The 15,946-nt window shown below is 61.9% G+C and overlaps 1 protein-coding gene across 6 annotated transcripts in view; it reads right to left on the bottom strand.

The window, feature by feature from the left end:
* Positions 1–104: 104 nt before the first annotated feature.
* Positions 105–15,946, bottom strand: part of PPP6R1 (protein phosphatase 6 regulatory subunit 1) — a 29,174-nt gene continuing 13,332 nt past the window's right edge. The window contains exons 2-24 of one of the 6 annotated variants that reach the window (XM_036834450.1): positions 14,140–14,372; positions 12,257–12,443; positions 12,039–12,176; positions 11,883–11,948; positions 10,419–10,531; positions 10,219–10,332; positions 9,730–9,892; positions 9,483–9,635; positions 9,232–9,366; positions 8,620–8,684; positions 8,412–8,527; positions 8,243–8,331; positions 7,995–8,084; positions 7,821–7,918; positions 5,325–5,382; positions 5,075–5,247; positions 2,560–2,693; positions 2,294–2,474; positions 2,131–2,222; positions 1,892–1,973; positions 1,324–1,434; positions 1,170–1,241; positions 105–1,057 (exon numbers count right to left, since the gene is read on the bottom strand). In XM_036834450.1, coding sequence (XP_036690345.1) covers positions 1,054–1,057; positions 1,170–1,241; positions 1,324–1,434; positions 1,892–1,973; positions 2,131–2,222; positions 2,294–2,474; positions 2,560–2,693; positions 5,075–5,247; positions 5,325–5,382; positions 7,821–7,918; positions 7,995–8,084; positions 8,243–8,331; positions 8,412–8,527; positions 8,620–8,684; positions 9,232–9,366; positions 9,483–9,635; positions 9,730–9,892; positions 10,219–10,332; positions 10,419–10,531; positions 11,883–11,948; positions 12,039–12,176; positions 12,257–12,443; positions 14,140–14,366 — 2,661 coding nt within the window. In that variant the 5' untranslated portion in view covers positions 14,367–14,372 and the 3' untranslated portion in view covers positions 105–1,053. Of the gene's footprint in view, positions 1,058–1,165; positions 1,242–1,323; positions 1,435–1,891; positions 1,974–2,130; positions 2,223–2,293; positions 2,475–2,559; positions 2,694–5,074; positions 5,248–5,324; positions 5,383–7,820; positions 7,919–7,994; positions 8,085–8,242; positions 8,332–8,411; positions 8,528–8,619; positions 8,685–9,231; positions 9,367–9,482; positions 9,636–9,729; positions 9,893–10,218; positions 10,333–10,418; positions 10,532–11,882; positions 11,949–12,038; positions 12,177–12,256; positions 12,444–14,139; positions 14,373–15,946 lie in introns of those variants that run through there. The other 5 variants (XM_036834454.1, XM_036834451.1, XM_036834456.1 and 2 more) reach the window with 5 other exon arrangements.

Raw genomic sequence — 15,946 nt, 5'->3', positions numbered from 1 at the left:
AGCCCGATTCCGTGCTCCAAGGGTCCCCCCCAAGAGGCCACGACGCGGGAGCAGCTCAGGCTCCCCGACCCCAGGTCCCAGAACTCAAGGCCGAGCAGCAAGAGTCTTCAACTGTCTTCCTTTATTTGTTTGTATTTGCAATATGAAACAGAAGCTCGGCACAGACACACGCACACGCACACGCACGCCAGCCTGGGGAGAGGGAGCTGGGACAAGGTCACTTGGCAGCTGGGCTGGACCCCAGACCCTTGGGAGTAGGACGGGGACCCCAGCCAGACCCCCACCCCAGAGTCCATGGGAGATGGGGGGGGGTCTCAGTGAGTGCGTCAGGGCCCCGAGGGAATGTCACCGGGGAGGCCCCCTGGGACCAGGACTCCCAGCTCCCTCCCACAGAGCTGGCTGGGCCAGGTGGAGGGTCTTTTAGCTCCCGGCCTGGGTCAAAGTGCAGGGTCCGAGGCAAGGGGATTTGGGCAAAGGCACGACCCCCACTCGGGCCCTCCCCCAAGGTGGACCTGAGCTGAAAGGCCAAGTGTGGGTGTGGGCGTCTGCACCAGAGGGAGGCTGGGCATGGTGGGAGGGGAGGGTGGGTGGCAGCCTCAGGACCCTCACCACCGCAGCCCCCGTGGGACAGGGTGAAGGTCCAAGCCACTGCCGCCCAGCCCTGCTTCCTTCTGGCTCCCCGCCTGCCCACTCTCTCCTGCCTCGCGATATATATATATATATATATATATATATATACACACACACATATATATATATATATATATATATAAAATATATAATATAGGTCTCTCTCTCTCTCTCTTTCTCTCTATTCGACTCTATTCTAGGAGACAAAACTCCGTAATTTCTTTTCTCAGTGCAAATGGGGGTGGGGTGAGGGGCCTGTCTCCCTGGCACCAGCCTCCTGGGAGTCCAGAGAGGACCTGGGGTGGGTAGGGTAGGGATGGGGTGATGGGGCAACAGGGCCACTGCGGAACCTGCCATGCCCCCACCCGGACAGGGTCCACGTGGAGTACGGAGGATTTGGCTGCCACCACTGGGACCAGGCAGTTACCTGGGAACCGAGAGGAAGACCCACGTGAGGAGCCTGCCGCCCCGTGGCCACCCCGTGAAGTCCCTGCCTGCCCTGCCCCAGCCCACCCTCTGCCCCCAGCCCCACCACTCACTGGGAGCCCGGGGACGCCGGCCCTCCTGGGGCAGAGCCATTGGGCATCGGAAGTGGCTCGAGGGCCAGGGCACTGTTGGGGGAGAGGGACAACATGGGGAGGTCAGTGCCCCCTACGTAACACCAGCTGCCCTGTGAGGCTGCACCATGCTTACCTCTGGCTTCGGGGGAGCCCCAAGGACTCTGGGCTCTTCACCCCCTCCGTGGTCTGGTGGGGCTGGTGGGCCCTGGGGGCCGGGACAGAGGTAGCAGGGTCTCTGGTTGCACTGCGGGGGGACCCGTGGGGTTACTGGCACTGACACCCTGCTGGGCACTCTCTCCCTCAGCCCCCTGCTCGTGCAAGCAGGGAAGGAGTGCACGGCTCAGGGGCGTCCCTCACATCCGAAGACCCCTGGGAGCCGCCCGCCGGCAGGAGCAGCTCAAGGTCAGCGGGACACGAGCTCTGCACACCCCCAGCCCCCTTTTGCTCCTGCCGGGCCTTCCCACCCCAGCGCCGAGCGCGGGACCCTGGGGTCCAGGATCCTCGCTTGTGGCCACAGGCACAGCCCTAGACCTTCAGCTTCCCGAAGCTCTGAGGCAGTGGCACACACGTGGGGGGAGGGGGGTCCTGCAAGGGCCACGTGGAGTAGCTCCAGGGCAGGGACGGCCCAGGGAACAGGCTCCACCCGCCTCCCCAGACTCTCCCCTTCTCGGCCCCCCAGCGGCTGCTCCCTAGCCAGTTACCTGTCCGAGGAGCTGGGGGCGGGGTGTGTCCCTCTGAGGGTGGCCTGGAGGTCCCCAGCACTGACCAAGGCCTGGCAGGGGGCTGTGCGGAGTAGAGTGGCCCAGAGGTGTGAGCCTTGGCGAGCTTAACACCAGCCTCGCTCCTCAGGAGCAGGTGTGGGCGAGGCCAGGGGACAGCTGTGTACGGGAGGGCTGAGGGTGAGGGGGGCAGGACGGGGGGTGGGTAGAGAGCGGCTCACCCGAGGGCTCCGCTACTTGGCTGCCGTCTGTGGCTTCCTGAGGTGCTGAGGAAGGGATGGGATCCTGAGACCTAGGAGGCAAGAGAAGGAGCCTGAGGCGCAGCTGGGGTCGGCGCTGGAGCTTAAGGCGACCAGGCCCTGGGCACCCGCCACTAGGCCTCACCTGAGCTGCAGGGTGCTGGGGGCCGCAGGGCCAGCTGGGCTCGGGGCAGGGAGGTCCGGGGGCCCGCTGCGGGGCTCCTGTGGGGCAGGGGGCCCAGAGTGCAGTTCCTTCTCCCTGCAGGCTTGGGGGCCGGTCGGGGCATCCACAGGCACTGGGTCAAAGGTAGCTGTCCAGCTGGGGTCTGGAGGGGGAGAGCAGCGCAGGGGTGAGCACAGAGGCAGACAGCCGGATGCACCCGACCACGCCCGCCCCGCGCATGCACCCACCTGGAGGCTGGGGGCCAGGGCTGGGGTGAGAGGTGGGCCCAGCCCTGCCACGGGCCACCCGCCGGTCACCATCCTCGTCGTCCTCGTCCTCCTCGTCGTCCTCGTCCTCCTCGCTGTCTGTGCTGCCTCCGCTCCTGCCCCAGGGACACCTGTCAGTCAGTCACTGTGCTGGGCACCCTCCTGACCCCACCAAGGCCGGCCCCAGGCAAACGATGGGAAGGAATCAAAGGGATGGAGAGGAGGGGGCAGTGGGGAAGAGGCCCAGAGAAAGAGCCCATGTCCCATGGTGGTGGGAAGGCAGGTGGGAACTTGAGTGCCCTCTGGAAAGAGCGTGGCCAGCAGCACAGGGGCGGAAAAGCCCCGCCCAGCCCTCAGCAGGAACGGGGACACCTCCCACCCCCTGCACAGCCCTCGCAGGGAAGGCTGACTCCACACTCTTCTCCATCCATTATAGCCTCGGAGGAGGGCAAAGCAGAGCAGCGCAGCTGCTCCGCACGTAACGGCTGAGTGTTGACTAACACGCAACCCGACACCGTGTCCGATGGGGAACCGCTAAGCAGCCCCGGGTGCTGCTCCACAGTCACTGGCTGCCGTGACCAGAAGGGGCTCGTCCGCACGGTGAAAACGAGCCGGACGCTTGGGCAGACGGACAGGGTAGAGGGAGCTTCCTGAACCTGGAAACCTCGGAGGGCATCTCCAGAACCCACAACCCATGTCACACTCAACAGGGAGACCCGATGTCCCCCCAGATCAGGGAAGTGCTCTTCCCACTTGGAAAGGAAGGAGCAAAACTATCTCTAACTGCAGAATGGGTGATTTTGTATATAGAAACCTAAGGAATCCTCTAAAACTGTTAGAACAAGCAAGTTTTGCAAGGATGCAGGATACAAGATCAATGTGCAAGAGACTTGTATTTTTATACACTTATGACAACTTCAAAATGACTCTGAGAAAACAATTCCACTCAGGATTGTATCAAAAAGAATAAAATGCTTAGGAATAAATTTAACAAAAGCAGCATAAAACTTATACTCTGAAAACTACAAAACACTATGAAAAGTAATGAACACCTAAATAAATGTAAAGGCATCCCATGTTCATGGACTGGGAGACAAAATATTGTTAAAATAGCAACACTCCCTGAACTGCCCTATAGATTCAGGGCAATCCCTCTCAGAATCCCAGCTGGCTTCTCTGTTGAAATTGACAAACTGATCCTAAAATTCACCTGGAATCTCAAGGAACCTGGAATGATCAACACAACTTAAAACAGAAGAACAAACTGGATGCTCACATTTCCAAGTTCAGAACTCACTACGACGAAACAGTAATCAAGGGTGGCCCCGCCACAGAGAGGTGTACAGACCAATGGACCAGAAGACAGAGGCCAGAAATAAACCCTTGCATGTACAGTAGAAAGATTTTTGACAGAGGTGTCAAGACCATCCAGTGAGTGGGGAGTCTCTTCAACAGGTGATGCTGGGAGACTGGCATTCCCACACACAGAAGAATGAAGCCGGACCCTCCCACCTCACACCACATCTAAAAAACTAGCTCAAGGTGGATCAAAAACCTAAACGTTAAGAGCTGACGTTGAAAACACAGGGATGCATCACAACCTTGGATTTGGCAATGACACCCGTAAGTGCAAATCAACTTGGCAGTCACACAATGACACACCAGCGGATGGGAAGTGACACACAACCACACCTACCCAAGGAATGGGCCTCACATGTAGGAAGAGGCAAAATCTATAGGGCAAGAAGTCAGGAGAGTGTCACCCTCGGAGGGCGGCCAGCAGGGGGCACAGGGGTACAAGAATGGTTCTGCTCCCTCCTCTGGGTGGTGGCAAAGCGATGTCCACGTGTCCGGACACGTAAGATTCGTCTACTTGACTGTATGCTAGTCACCCGTCAATTTAAAAAGTTAAAACACTCTAACCCTCAAATCAGAAGCCATAGGGGTCAAGTTGCAGGCCCTGAGTTGGTATTCACACTGGCAAACCTATGCCACCCAAATGCATTTAGTCAGTGATTCTGGGGCCAGCCAGTAAAAGAAAAAATAATGTACTGCTTATACAAAGAGCTGGTTCCAGCTTACTGACCCGCATGCTGGGACTGTGAGGGAGGGACAATCATCATGTCTCACTTCACTGAAATTTGGGAAAGGAGCTGACAGGACACCTACTGCCCTTTTGGGAAGAACACCTGCCCGACAGCTACCACAGGGGAGAGCAGAGTGGGGGGTGGGGGCAGATAATGGTTTCATTCGCACCTGGACCAAGCTGTACCTGAAGGACCCACCTACTGTTCCAGCCTTGCACAAGCGGTTATCCTACTCCTTTTGTAACTGAACTCATCTGAATTGGGTTTTTATCACTCACAATTGAAAGCGCCCCAAATAATACAGACACTACATTCTCCTTTATTTTTCTCACTCACTCCAGCTGATGAAAACCATTTTACACGGGCCCTGTGGCCCCGCTGTGCTGGGGAGCCTGCAGGAGGGTACTCACCGCACACCCGGGGGCTGGCCCAGGCGGGCCCCCCTGGCCAGCTGGCCGCCCTGCCAGGCACCATCCTCTCCATCAGACCCCCCCGAACCCTGGCCCTCTTCCTCGTCCTCCTCCTCGTCATCGAACTGCTGGATCCGGTCCTTGTAGCATATCTCAAGCAGGTTGGCGTTGGGCTGCGGGGGCGGGGGGTGTGAGGTGAGCTGACTGCCTGCAGCCTGCCCCCACCAGCAGGGGTCGGGGCAGCACTCACGTTGTCGTCGTCGGCGTTGAGGGAGAAGGTGATGTTGGCCGTCTTGTCGAAAGGCGCGCTGCGGGAGAAGCACAGGGGCAGTGAGGGGAGGCTCCGGCCACTTCCCCCTCGCATCCCCTCGCTGGACGACCCTCGCTCTCCTCGGGCCCTGTACCAGCGAACGCACCTCCTCGCTAAAGCTGATCTGTAACCCCAAATCAGCTCTGGCAGCACCCTCCATCAGAGCAGATGTCTGCAGAGCGGAGTTAAGTGAGTCGCCCAAGCTGCACACCCCCAGCCGAGTGAGGTCCCACAAGGAGACAGGGTCAGGCCCCACCTAAGACTCCTGAACCTTGTTTCCTCTACCGTAAAATAAGGGACACAGAACCTAGCTGGAGAGGCTGTTTTTAGGGTTTGAGATCACATGCTGGGTGAGATTATTTATTCCTATGCACACGCTTCCCCCAGGAGATGGCTCACTGCTCACGGTGACTTCACTGGATGCAGCCTCACACGGCCCGCCCCACACAAAGCATCGCCCCAGCCCAACGAGGGTCAGTCTGGGCCAAAAGAATCAGCCTTGGAGCTGAAACAAAAACGCTTCTGTGTGGGCCCCAGCGCCAGCCCGAGGCAGGACCCAGATGGGAGCGAGTGATCCTAGGGATCGTGGGGAGCGCGGTGTTCAACATCTCCAACTTCCAGCCTTTCAGTGTCCACATCCACCCACACCCACCTCTGCTCAACTCTTTCTCTTTCAGAAGGCCTCACAGAAGTGCAATTCCTGGGTTAAGGAATTAAATCCATGCATTTTAAATGCTGACACAAATTGTGGAAAGAGATTTGTCAATTTATACTCCTACCCGCAGACTGTGCAATTTTTCAACAGCCTCCTACTTGTTTTGTTTGCACCCTGCACCCCCTTTTTTTCCTGGGGCACCAGTCCGTCCTCCTCCTGTTCCGTGGAAAGAGCACTTTGTATCTATGCCGAGGTCCGGGCTCCACGCCATGTGGTAGGGATACTCCCCAGGCTGTTATCTGTCTCTCTGATTCAGGAAGTACATGAACAATCCCTGAGTGCTGACTTGGCACCCGCCGTAGTCCAAGCAGGTGACAGACGGACTCACAGCCACCACCCGGGCAGGTATTCTCGTCTCCTCCACAGAGAGGCGCGGCCCGCACGCGCAGCTGGAAGGCACCGCAACCAGAGCCCCGCGAGCAGCACCTGCAGCCCTGAGATTCACGATACTCATCCATTTTCTGCTCCAGAATGCTTCATGGCTTTACTTTTTTCTTACATTTAAAGCTTTTAGCCTCACTGGAATTTATCTTGACGGAAGAAGTAACATAATTTCATCCCAAAAGGGCAGCCGGCTAAGCTGAGGCCATTCACCGAGTGTCACCACCCCCGCCAGGAGGGGTGGTGTCTTCCTTGGCCAGTGTCCTTCCTCTCCAGGGGCCTCCCAGCACCGGGCGCTGTGCGGGACAGAGCAGCAGCAGACACGAACCTCACTTCTGAGTCCTACAGGGCCTCTGTCTGGCTGTGGGCCCGAGAGACCGCAGCTGACCCTCCCACAGTAACTGGTGAGCGCCCCGGGGTGAGCGACAACGCTGCGTCTCCCGGCTGCAGATGGGCTCCTGAGCCCCGAGCAGAGGGTCGTCATGGCACCTAAGTGGGCAACACCTGAGAGGGCCCGGCACGCTGCCTGTGATGAAACGGACCAGGCCAGGGCCCCGGCCCCCGCATGCAGCCCCTAAGGGGCCAGCTGGGCCCTTCCGTCACCACCCCGCTCAGGAACACCCCCACGGCACGCCCTTCGGTGACTGTTCCGCTTTTTCTTGGGCGTCATGGACTCATCTTCTGCTCTGAGCGCGCTGGCTGCGCCGGTCACTGAGCACGTCCCCCAGGGCCCGGCGCGAGTCCACAGGCGGCGGCCCCGCCCCCACCGCGACACAGTCTCCCCTTCGGACTCTCGCTGCCTGACCTCCCCTCCTCTATTTACCCGTTGTTGTCGTAAGGCTGCTCGTGAAATGGCAAAACACTAAAACTTTTAATTTTTTCTCTGTCAGCAAAAAACTTGGACAATAAAGAAGGTAGTTCACGAGCGCAAGGCCAGAAGCGAGTGCTGTCAAAGTGCTACAGGACTAACACAAATAATCAGACCTGGTGGTTGAAAACCCATCTCTCATGAGGCCCTGAGGCCTCCGCGGGGGGCGGGCCGGCCGGCCGGCTCTCAGTCCGCGAGTGTCTGTCCCACAAGCTCCGCAGCTCAGCTCTGCACAGCCAGCCCCCATGTCCCAGGACGCCCACGCCTCCGGCCTGGTCCTCAAGAGGCGGGGAGAGGGCGTGAGGCCGGCTGCTCTCCAGGCTGAGCCCCACGTGGGGCCGGGGGGCAGCGGGGGAGGACGGCAGGAGGAGCACGCCGCGGGAGCGCATGCTGCCTCGCCGCCTCACACCCCTCCTGCCACACGGCCAGCCGGGCCCCGCCTGCCCCTGGCCTTGCCCGGGGCCACACTCACTTCACGCTCTCCTCCTGCTCCCCAAACTCCTCGTCATTGAAGCCAAAGTGGTCGATGAAGGCTGAGGTCATGCGCTGCATCTGGAAGTCCATGAAGGCCTGCCAGGGTGCGGGGGGCAGTCAGGGCCGGGCGTCCAGAACAGCCTCCCCGCCCCGCCCCCCCCACCGCCCCCACCTGCTGCAGCACCGCCTCCTCCGGGAAGTTGAACTCCTTGAGCCTGTCGTCCTCGTCATCGCTGGAGGAGTGCAGGTGGTGGGTGTTCACCTGGGCAGCGGGTGCGGGGGGGGCAGGGGTCAGGGCCTGCAGAGCCCCCAGAGAGGACGCGCGCGAGCTGGGGCCGCGGGGAGGGGCGTCCGGGCTGGACCAGGGGGAGGAGCACCGGCGAGGGCTGACGTGGGCACGCCTGGGTGCAGGGGCCTCACCAGGTCCACCGTGTTCTTCTTGTTGGTCTCCGCCAGGGGTCCCGACACGAACACCTCCCACCGCTCCCGCTGCTGCTCTGGCAGCTCTGCTGGGGGAAGGGTGGGTGTGAGGACACAAGGCCCCGGGCGCCCAGCCTCCTCCCGCCCCCGGGCCGGCCCCAGCCCTCACCCTTCAGCAGCTGCCCCAGCTGCTCGGCGTTGGGCCCCTTCTCCGAGTTCTGCGCCAGGGCGTTGGCCACCCTTGTCAAGTGGCCCATGTAGCCTTTGCGAGGGCCCCCTGCGGACCTGGGCGAGAGGGGCCGCGGCTGGACACAGACCCGCCCCGCCCGCCCAGCCCTGCCCTCCCCGGGGAAGGCCCCGGACGCTCGCTCGCTCACTGCACGCGGTCGTTCTCCTCCCAAGAGGTCAGGATGCGCTCCACCAGGCGGCACTGCTGCAGCAGCTGGGGGGGAGCAGCGAGGGGCCGGCGTGGGGTGGGACCACGGCTGGGCCCTGCTACCCCAGCCCGCTTCCAAGCCCCTGGTCTGCCTACAAGGAGCGTGCAGCGAGTGTGCACACGCACGCTCCTCCTCTGCTCACCCAGACACGCCCTCTGCCTGTGTGACGCCCGCTCAGCCCACCCAGCAAGCCCCAGAGCCACTCCACCTGCCTCCAACTCCTGCTTGTCCAAACCCCCAGCGCCCCACCGGTCAGCTCCTCCCTAGGCCCCGGGCTACAACCAGAAAGGCATCTCCACTAGCGTGGTGGCCATCACCCTGGGAGAACCCTTCCTGGTCCCCCAGGACACCCACTGTCCCCCAAGGTCACCACTCCACTCAGCCCCACCCCCCCACGTCACCCTCTACTTTCCAAGACTCTCCAACTAAGGAAGAGGCTGAGCCCCCAGTGCCCGGCACATGAGTGGCCTGGCAGCACACAACAGGCGAGGGGCAGGTGTGGGGCAGAGCCCACCCCCCGAGATCAAAGGGGGACCTGGGAGCCCCACTCACGTGTTTCACGACAGGGTTCTGGGCGGGTGTGTCAGAGCTGCTGTTGGAAGGGGGCCCGGAGCTCAGCATCGTGCTCACACACACCTCCACTTGGGCGTGCAAGAAATTGTTGAACACGTAGTGGAAGAAGAGGTCCTGGGGGTAAGGGGCACAGGCTGGCTCTGAGCGGCCCCCACCCCGGCCCCGTCCTCCCCACCCAACCGCCCCTCCGCACGGTGCCCCCTCCGCCCCCTGCCCTTTGTCCCCTGTACCAGAAGGGTGTTGGGCACGTCCAGCGCCAGGAGCTCCTGGGTCAGGGCCGCATCACTGGCGCTCAGGGCGCTGGCCAGCAGCTTGACCACGTGCAACCGCGTGTTGCCCAGCGGCGGGGCCAGGCTGCCCCATGTCGTGCGCAGCGGCTCCAGCTGCAGGCACAGGAGAGGCTCAGTTCCTGCCCCAGCACCGCCCTGACGGCGGGGCGCCCGTGCTGCCACCCCCTCCCCCACGCACCCTGCCCACCTCGGGCGGCTCCAGCAGGAGTTGGTGGAAGCAGCTGAGCCGTGGGCGCAGGGCATGCAGGGTCCCCACGCTGTACACGGCGCTGTCCAGGGTTCCCTGGGCCAGGAGCTCCAGCTGCCCATCCACGCTGCTGAAGAAGTTGTTCACAATCACAGACTCGGACCTGCAGAGGGACAGTAGAGGGCAGAGTGAACCGCCCAGACAGCCTGTGCACTTGCACGTGTGTGCACACGTCTGCACGTGTGGGCCACACCTGGGAGGGAAGGAGAAGCTGCTGCCCTTGGGAGCCCAGGATCCTGGGGGCAGTGACCCGCCCCAGCAGCCCGGATCCCAAAGGCCAGCTCGAAGCTACAGGCGGTCTACTCACCCTGTTTCCTTGTCTGCCAGAGGGAACAGGAGGACTCCTCTCCGGAACCCTAGCGACCCCCACCCCGGAACCGAAGGGTGGGGCTCTGAGGGGTCACCTGGGGAGGGAGGCCAGCCGCTCACCTGGGCCTCCTGAGCTCCAGCAGCGTCAGTAGCACCTGGATCCCGCTCACGATGACGGACTGGCTCTGCTCCCCCTCCAACATGTTGCTCAGGAGCTGCTCGATCGTCTCCTGCCTGGGGCGGGGGTGGCAGGCGTCAGGGAGAAGGGCCCCCAGATGGCTCCCCCTTCCCTCTAGCCTGGGCACCACCCGCAAACCCACTTCTCCAGGGTGGCCAACAGCTGGTCAGGCTCCGGGCTGTCCTGCACTTGGATCACCTGCTCCCGGCTCAGGCGGATGATGTCGCACAGGGACTGGGATGCGTTGGAATGTTGCTGGGGGAGGGGAGACAGAGCTGGCACCCCGGGCTGGCCCCGGTGTCGGGAAGCCCCACCAGCTGAAGACTGGCCACCCGCCCCTGAGGACACAGGGTCACGCAGACCCCGGGACACAGTGCCTCCCGAGGGAGAGAACAAAAGCACCGAACACTGGCAAGGCAGAGACGACAGAGAGAAAGGGAAACCAGAGACGACTTCCTGGAAGAGGAGACACCCCACACAAACACCACACTATCCACAGTAGCCACAGAGGAGAACAACCTGGGCGTCCGCCACCTGGTGAACAGATAAGCAACCGTGGTCTATCCACACACTGAAACGTTCTTTGGCCTTAGAAAAGGATGAAGCGCTGACACACACCACAACACGGATGAACACAGACAACTTGGTGCTAAGGCAAAGAGGCCAGTCACAGAAGACCCTGCCCCATGCAATCCACTTATACGAAACGTCCAGAACAGGCAAACCCAGAGACAGAAAGCAAACTGGTGGTTGGTGGGGGCCAAGCAACCATGAGGGAAATGGGGAGGGGCAGCTAATGGGTACAGGGTCTCCTTGTGGAGTGATGAAAAATACTCTAAAGTCAACGTGGCAAAGGCTGCACGACCCAGTGAATATACTAACAGCCACTGAATCCTATATTTTTAATGGGTGAGTCATGTGGTATGTAATAAAGTTGTCGCAAAATAAACAAAAAGAAACACAAGCAGAACTCTGAGTCTAACCCAACAGGTGCTTCCAGGGCCCACCCACACAGACCCCCGACCCATGAAGACCAACCAGGCCACCGGCCGCACTTCAGAGCCCCTCACAGATGCCCTGCCACCTGGCTCATGGCAGATACCCCTTGTCCCTCTGCCACAAAGGCCTGGACAGTCACCACTCTCCCAGGCCAGGCACTGGCTGAGTGCCTGGTGCTCACTACCTGCGCCTGTGGACCTCTGCCTACAAGCCAGTGGGCCGGGAGGACAGACTCAGGGCTCCTGGGGGGCTTCTTTGAAGGACCGGCAGAGCTGATCCAGGCACAAGAGACAGGAAGAGCCACCAGGCCACAGAGCCAGCAACAGAGGGGAGGAGGACAGGGGCCCCTGGGAAGGGCAGCAGCGAGGGGCCAGGGCCAAAGGACCCCCTTCAGAGCCCTGACCCCGCATGGGGGGATGATGGGCCAGGTTCCTGCGAAACGTTCCACGTGTGTACACCCCTTTTCTGTTCTCAGCAGGAGCCCCCCACTCAAATACACACAGTTCCAAGTGCCTCCTTCTCTCATCAACTCGTTTACGAAGGGAGTGGAGGGACAAGCTGGTGTGGGGCGGAGGCTGGAAACGTCAGGTGGGTGGGCTGCACTCACATTGTCGTCCTTCGATGGGTGGATCTGCTCAATGAGCCGTTGGACAATCTTCTCCTCATTGAGCCACTGGGGGCGAGAAGGTGGAGCTCCGCTCACTGACCCCGCTCCTGCCGCCCAGCCCTGCCCACTGCCCCGCCGCGGCCCCTCGGCGCTCACGTTGACCACGTCCTGCCTCAGCTGCGGCCGCTCCACGCAGGTGAGGAGGCGCAGCAGGAGGTCCATGATGGCCGAGGTGCCGATGTGCTGCAGCAGCAGGTCCACAAAATCGTCCTTCTTCCGCAGGAAGGACACGAGCTGGGGACACGGGGACTGGCACGTCAGCGCAGGAGCCGGCCCCACGTCCACCCGCCCACCCTCCTTGGGGCCCCAGGCACCTGGTCGGTCTTGCGGTTGATGAGGACGCCCATGACCTTGCTGAAGAAGCTGGCCAGCAGCGGGTTGAGTCTACCACTGCTCTGCAGGAAGCCGTAAAGCCGGTGCAGGAGGGACTCGTCTGCACCCAGCGCGTCGTTGATCTGGGGCACGTCCGACGTCAGGATCTCGCAGGCCACGCTGGGGTACCTGACACACCCAGAAAGGGCTGGGGAGGGCACGGTGGGGGCGGAGGCCGAACCACCCCGCCTCCCAGTCGCAGCCCATTCACGCTCCCCACCCCCCAAGGCAGCATCCAGCCTCCTGAGCCTGGAGTCAGGGGACCTGACCCCCTCCCGACACCTGTCCCTCTATCCCTCTACCCCCAACCCTCCAGTCTGACCCAGGCCCAGCCCCGATGACCCTGCTAAAATCCAACCTCACCCCCTCACCGCCTTGTACAGACAGGGACAGGGCTGCCCCACCCAATGTGCCACCCAGGGCCCTGGGGGACCACAACCTTCTCCAGCTCTGCCCCACCCAGTGTGCCACCCAGGGCCCTGGGGGACCACAATCTTCTCCAGCTCTGCCCCACCCACCCAGTGTGCCACCCAGGGCCCTGGGGGACCACAACCTTCTCCAGCTCTGCCCCATAAACTGTAAGGCCTCTGGGAAGCGGGTTCCTTGGGGCAGGGCAGGGAGCCCAGGGGCAGCTCGGCACAGGTGTCAGAATGGAGGCTCCCTGCTACTGTGAGCAAAAGCCCCGTCCACGGGGCCGCTGGACACACTCAAGGGGGTACAGAGGCCAGGCGAACAAAGCAAAGAAGGGAGAAGACACACGTGGGGGCAGGTAAGTGACAGATGAACACTGGGGGACACAGGGGACACTCTGCTGGCCCCCCCGAGGTCCCCACTGTGCACCAGACCCCACACTAAGCAGCTGGCAGCACCTCACAGACCCCCGCTTCACAAAGGGCAAAGTGAGGAGAAGCAGTCACCCACTCCCCATCTGGCTCAAGGCCTGCGGGGACAGAAGATGCAGAGCTCGTAAGGACCACCTGCGTGTCTACAGTGTGAGGGGACGGGGAGAGGGCGACACCAGGGAACCAGGAGGATTGTCCAGGACAGACTGCACAGGGCTCAAGGAGGGCAGCAGAGGGACTTCCCTGGTGGCGCAGTGGTTAAGAATCCACCTGCCAATGCAGGGGACACGGGTTCGAGCCCTGGTCTGGGAAGATCCCACATGCCGTGGAGTAACTAAGCCCACGCTTAGTTACAGTGGCAACAAGAGAAGCCACTGCAATGAAAAGCCCGGACATCGCAACGAAGAGTAGCACCAGCTCGCCGCAACTAGAGAAAGCCCGCGCACAGCAACGAAGACCCAACGCAGCCAAAAATAAATAAATAAATAAAAAAAAAAAAAAAAGGGCAGCAGAGACCAGGGCAGACAGAAGCCCCCCGTCATGGAGACGATTCCCATTGACCCTCAACAGGGCCCTGCCCTGTTCGTCCACCCTCCCTGGCACACCCGAGGGCCGTACGGTGGGAGGGAAGGGCAGAAGAGCATGGGGGAGGGGGCACAGGCACACCCTTAGCGCCTGGAGTCGCGCTGGGCACTGGGGACGTGGGGGGTGAGGGGGCAGGCCTCACGCTGCCCATACTCCAAAAAGGGAACAAAAATCCAACTGAATATACCACAGAAATAAAGTGGGGGTGGGGTGTGGGCCAATGAAACAGACTGCCCACACGCGGCGCCCCTAACGGCTGGGGAAGGGTCCTCGGGTTCGTTCTGCCCATCCCTCCGCCTGGGAGATGTCTGGGAAGTCCCGTAACAAAAACGGGAGTCAACAATGTCCACAGCAAGTCGGGGTGTCCCACCGTGGGGGACCGACAGGGCGAGGCTCACTTGTAGCGCAGCCGCTCCTCGCCGCTGGCCGGCGGCTCCTGGGTGACCCAGGCCACCATGGCCTGCAGGTGTGGCGGCTGCAGCAGGAAGTCCAGCAGCTTTCGGTTGACGACCTTGCACTCCTGCAGCACGTCCTCCTCGTCCAACAGCTCGGGCAGGCTCAGGTCCTCCCGCTCCAGCAGCGTGTCGAGGTGCGAGCTCGTGTGCAGGTCAAACTTCCAAAACATGGCGCCCTGCGGGCAGGGGCTGTCACACGTGGGCTCCGACCCCGCACGCTTCCCTCCACCTCCCAGCCTGCGAGGACCACCCTATGGGCGACTGTCCTGTCCACTGCCGAGCCCGCAGGCCTGGGTAAGACCCCCGGGTGCGACCACACACAGGCCTCGTGGAGAACAGCCCCGACGCTGTGCACGGAGCTGCCGTGATCCTGTCACCCCAGGGCCTGTGTCCACCGTCCCCACATCTAGGCTGGAACTGTGCTCATCCTGGAACCTCTGGCATCAGACTTGCTTCAATCTGCATTGCCGAGCAAATTAAAATGCCCCATGACAGCCAGCACGGTCGCCATCCAGCCCGGCAATCTCCGTGCCGTGTGCAGGGTGTGGGGTAGGGGCAGAGGGAGGAAGGTCTGCCACGTCTCCAGGCTGTGGTCGCTGCCCGGACACTACACACACACACCCCCCAAGCCCCCGTACCCAGTGCCAGGACAGGAAGAGGAAAAGTTTGAGGGGAGGGGGTGGCAGCTCCCAGAACAGCCGCTGCCCGGGGCCGAAAGGAACCAGGACAGGGAACCACCTTAGCAGGGAGGACGGAAAGCCAGCGCCCACCACTGGAGGATGGCAGCTCACTGGCCAGCACTGGAGACCCTGTACACCTGGCTGTGGCCCACCCGACCCGGCACTGGCCTTAGGGCCATCTCGGGTGGAGCACTGACTGACTAGGTGCCAGGTGGGTCCAAGCCCTCGACGAGCAGGGATTTGGCTGCTCCTCTGAAGATTTCTATAGGCTCCCAGCATCGACCACCGTGTAGAGACCCGCCCTGAGCTGGCCGCCAGTTCCCAGGCCACTTGTTGCCCACTCAGGTTCCCTATGCACCGGGCACTGTGCCTATGGCCCTTGGGAGGGGCTGTGGTCACCCCACTGCACGGTGGGCAACCACACCCGGGTAAGCTGGGCCCCCCGAGCACCGTGCAGGCGCTGACCAGAGCTCACGCACGCCAGCCACCTCGTGAAGACCACCTGAAGCGGAGACCACCACTGAAGACAGACCCAGAGGCCAGGACGCCCCTCCCGCAACCTCCCGGACGCGCACGCCGGTCCCTCTCCTACAAAGCCCTCCCTCGCCGCTTCTGGCCCACACCATCCCAACCACGGACTGCGTGCCTGCCAGACGGGGCACCAGCCCAGGGGAGAAAGACGCTCGACTCGGGAAGCAGCTGGGGCTGAAAGCGGGGCAGAGCCGGGTGGCACGTGTGGCCGCGGGCAGGCGACTGGCCTTCTGCCCCTCGGTTCCTTCAAGCCGCCACCAGCACCCAGCTCTCCCTTCCAGCCTCCTCGGGAGCCTCGCTTGTCTCCTCCCAGCCCTCAGGGTGACTTCTCAGTGACTGGGAACAAGTGGCTCTAAATCTGCAATCCCTGCCGGGACTCATGTCAGCTCCTAAGCCCTGGCCGCCTACGGCTGAAGGTGGACTGGACGAGCCATGACCTCGGGAGGCAGCAGGAGACACCGACCCCAGACAGTGGGTGGACGCAGGGGGCACTTGAGAGCCCCCAGTCCCGCAGGCCTCATGGGTCCCGTCCGACAGCA

This window comes from Balaenoptera musculus, chromosome 19 (assembly GCF_009873245.2).
Source record: "Balaenoptera musculus isolate JJ_BM4_2016_0621 chromosome 19, mBalMus1.pri.v3, whole genome shotgun sequence".
Classification (NCBI taxonomy): domain Eukaryota; kingdom Metazoa; phylum Chordata; class Mammalia; order Artiodactyla; family Balaenopteridae; genus Balaenoptera; species Balaenoptera musculus.
The sequence above is the reverse complement of the archived record's forward strand: the minus strand, read 5'-3'. Positions and strand labels throughout refer to the sequence as shown.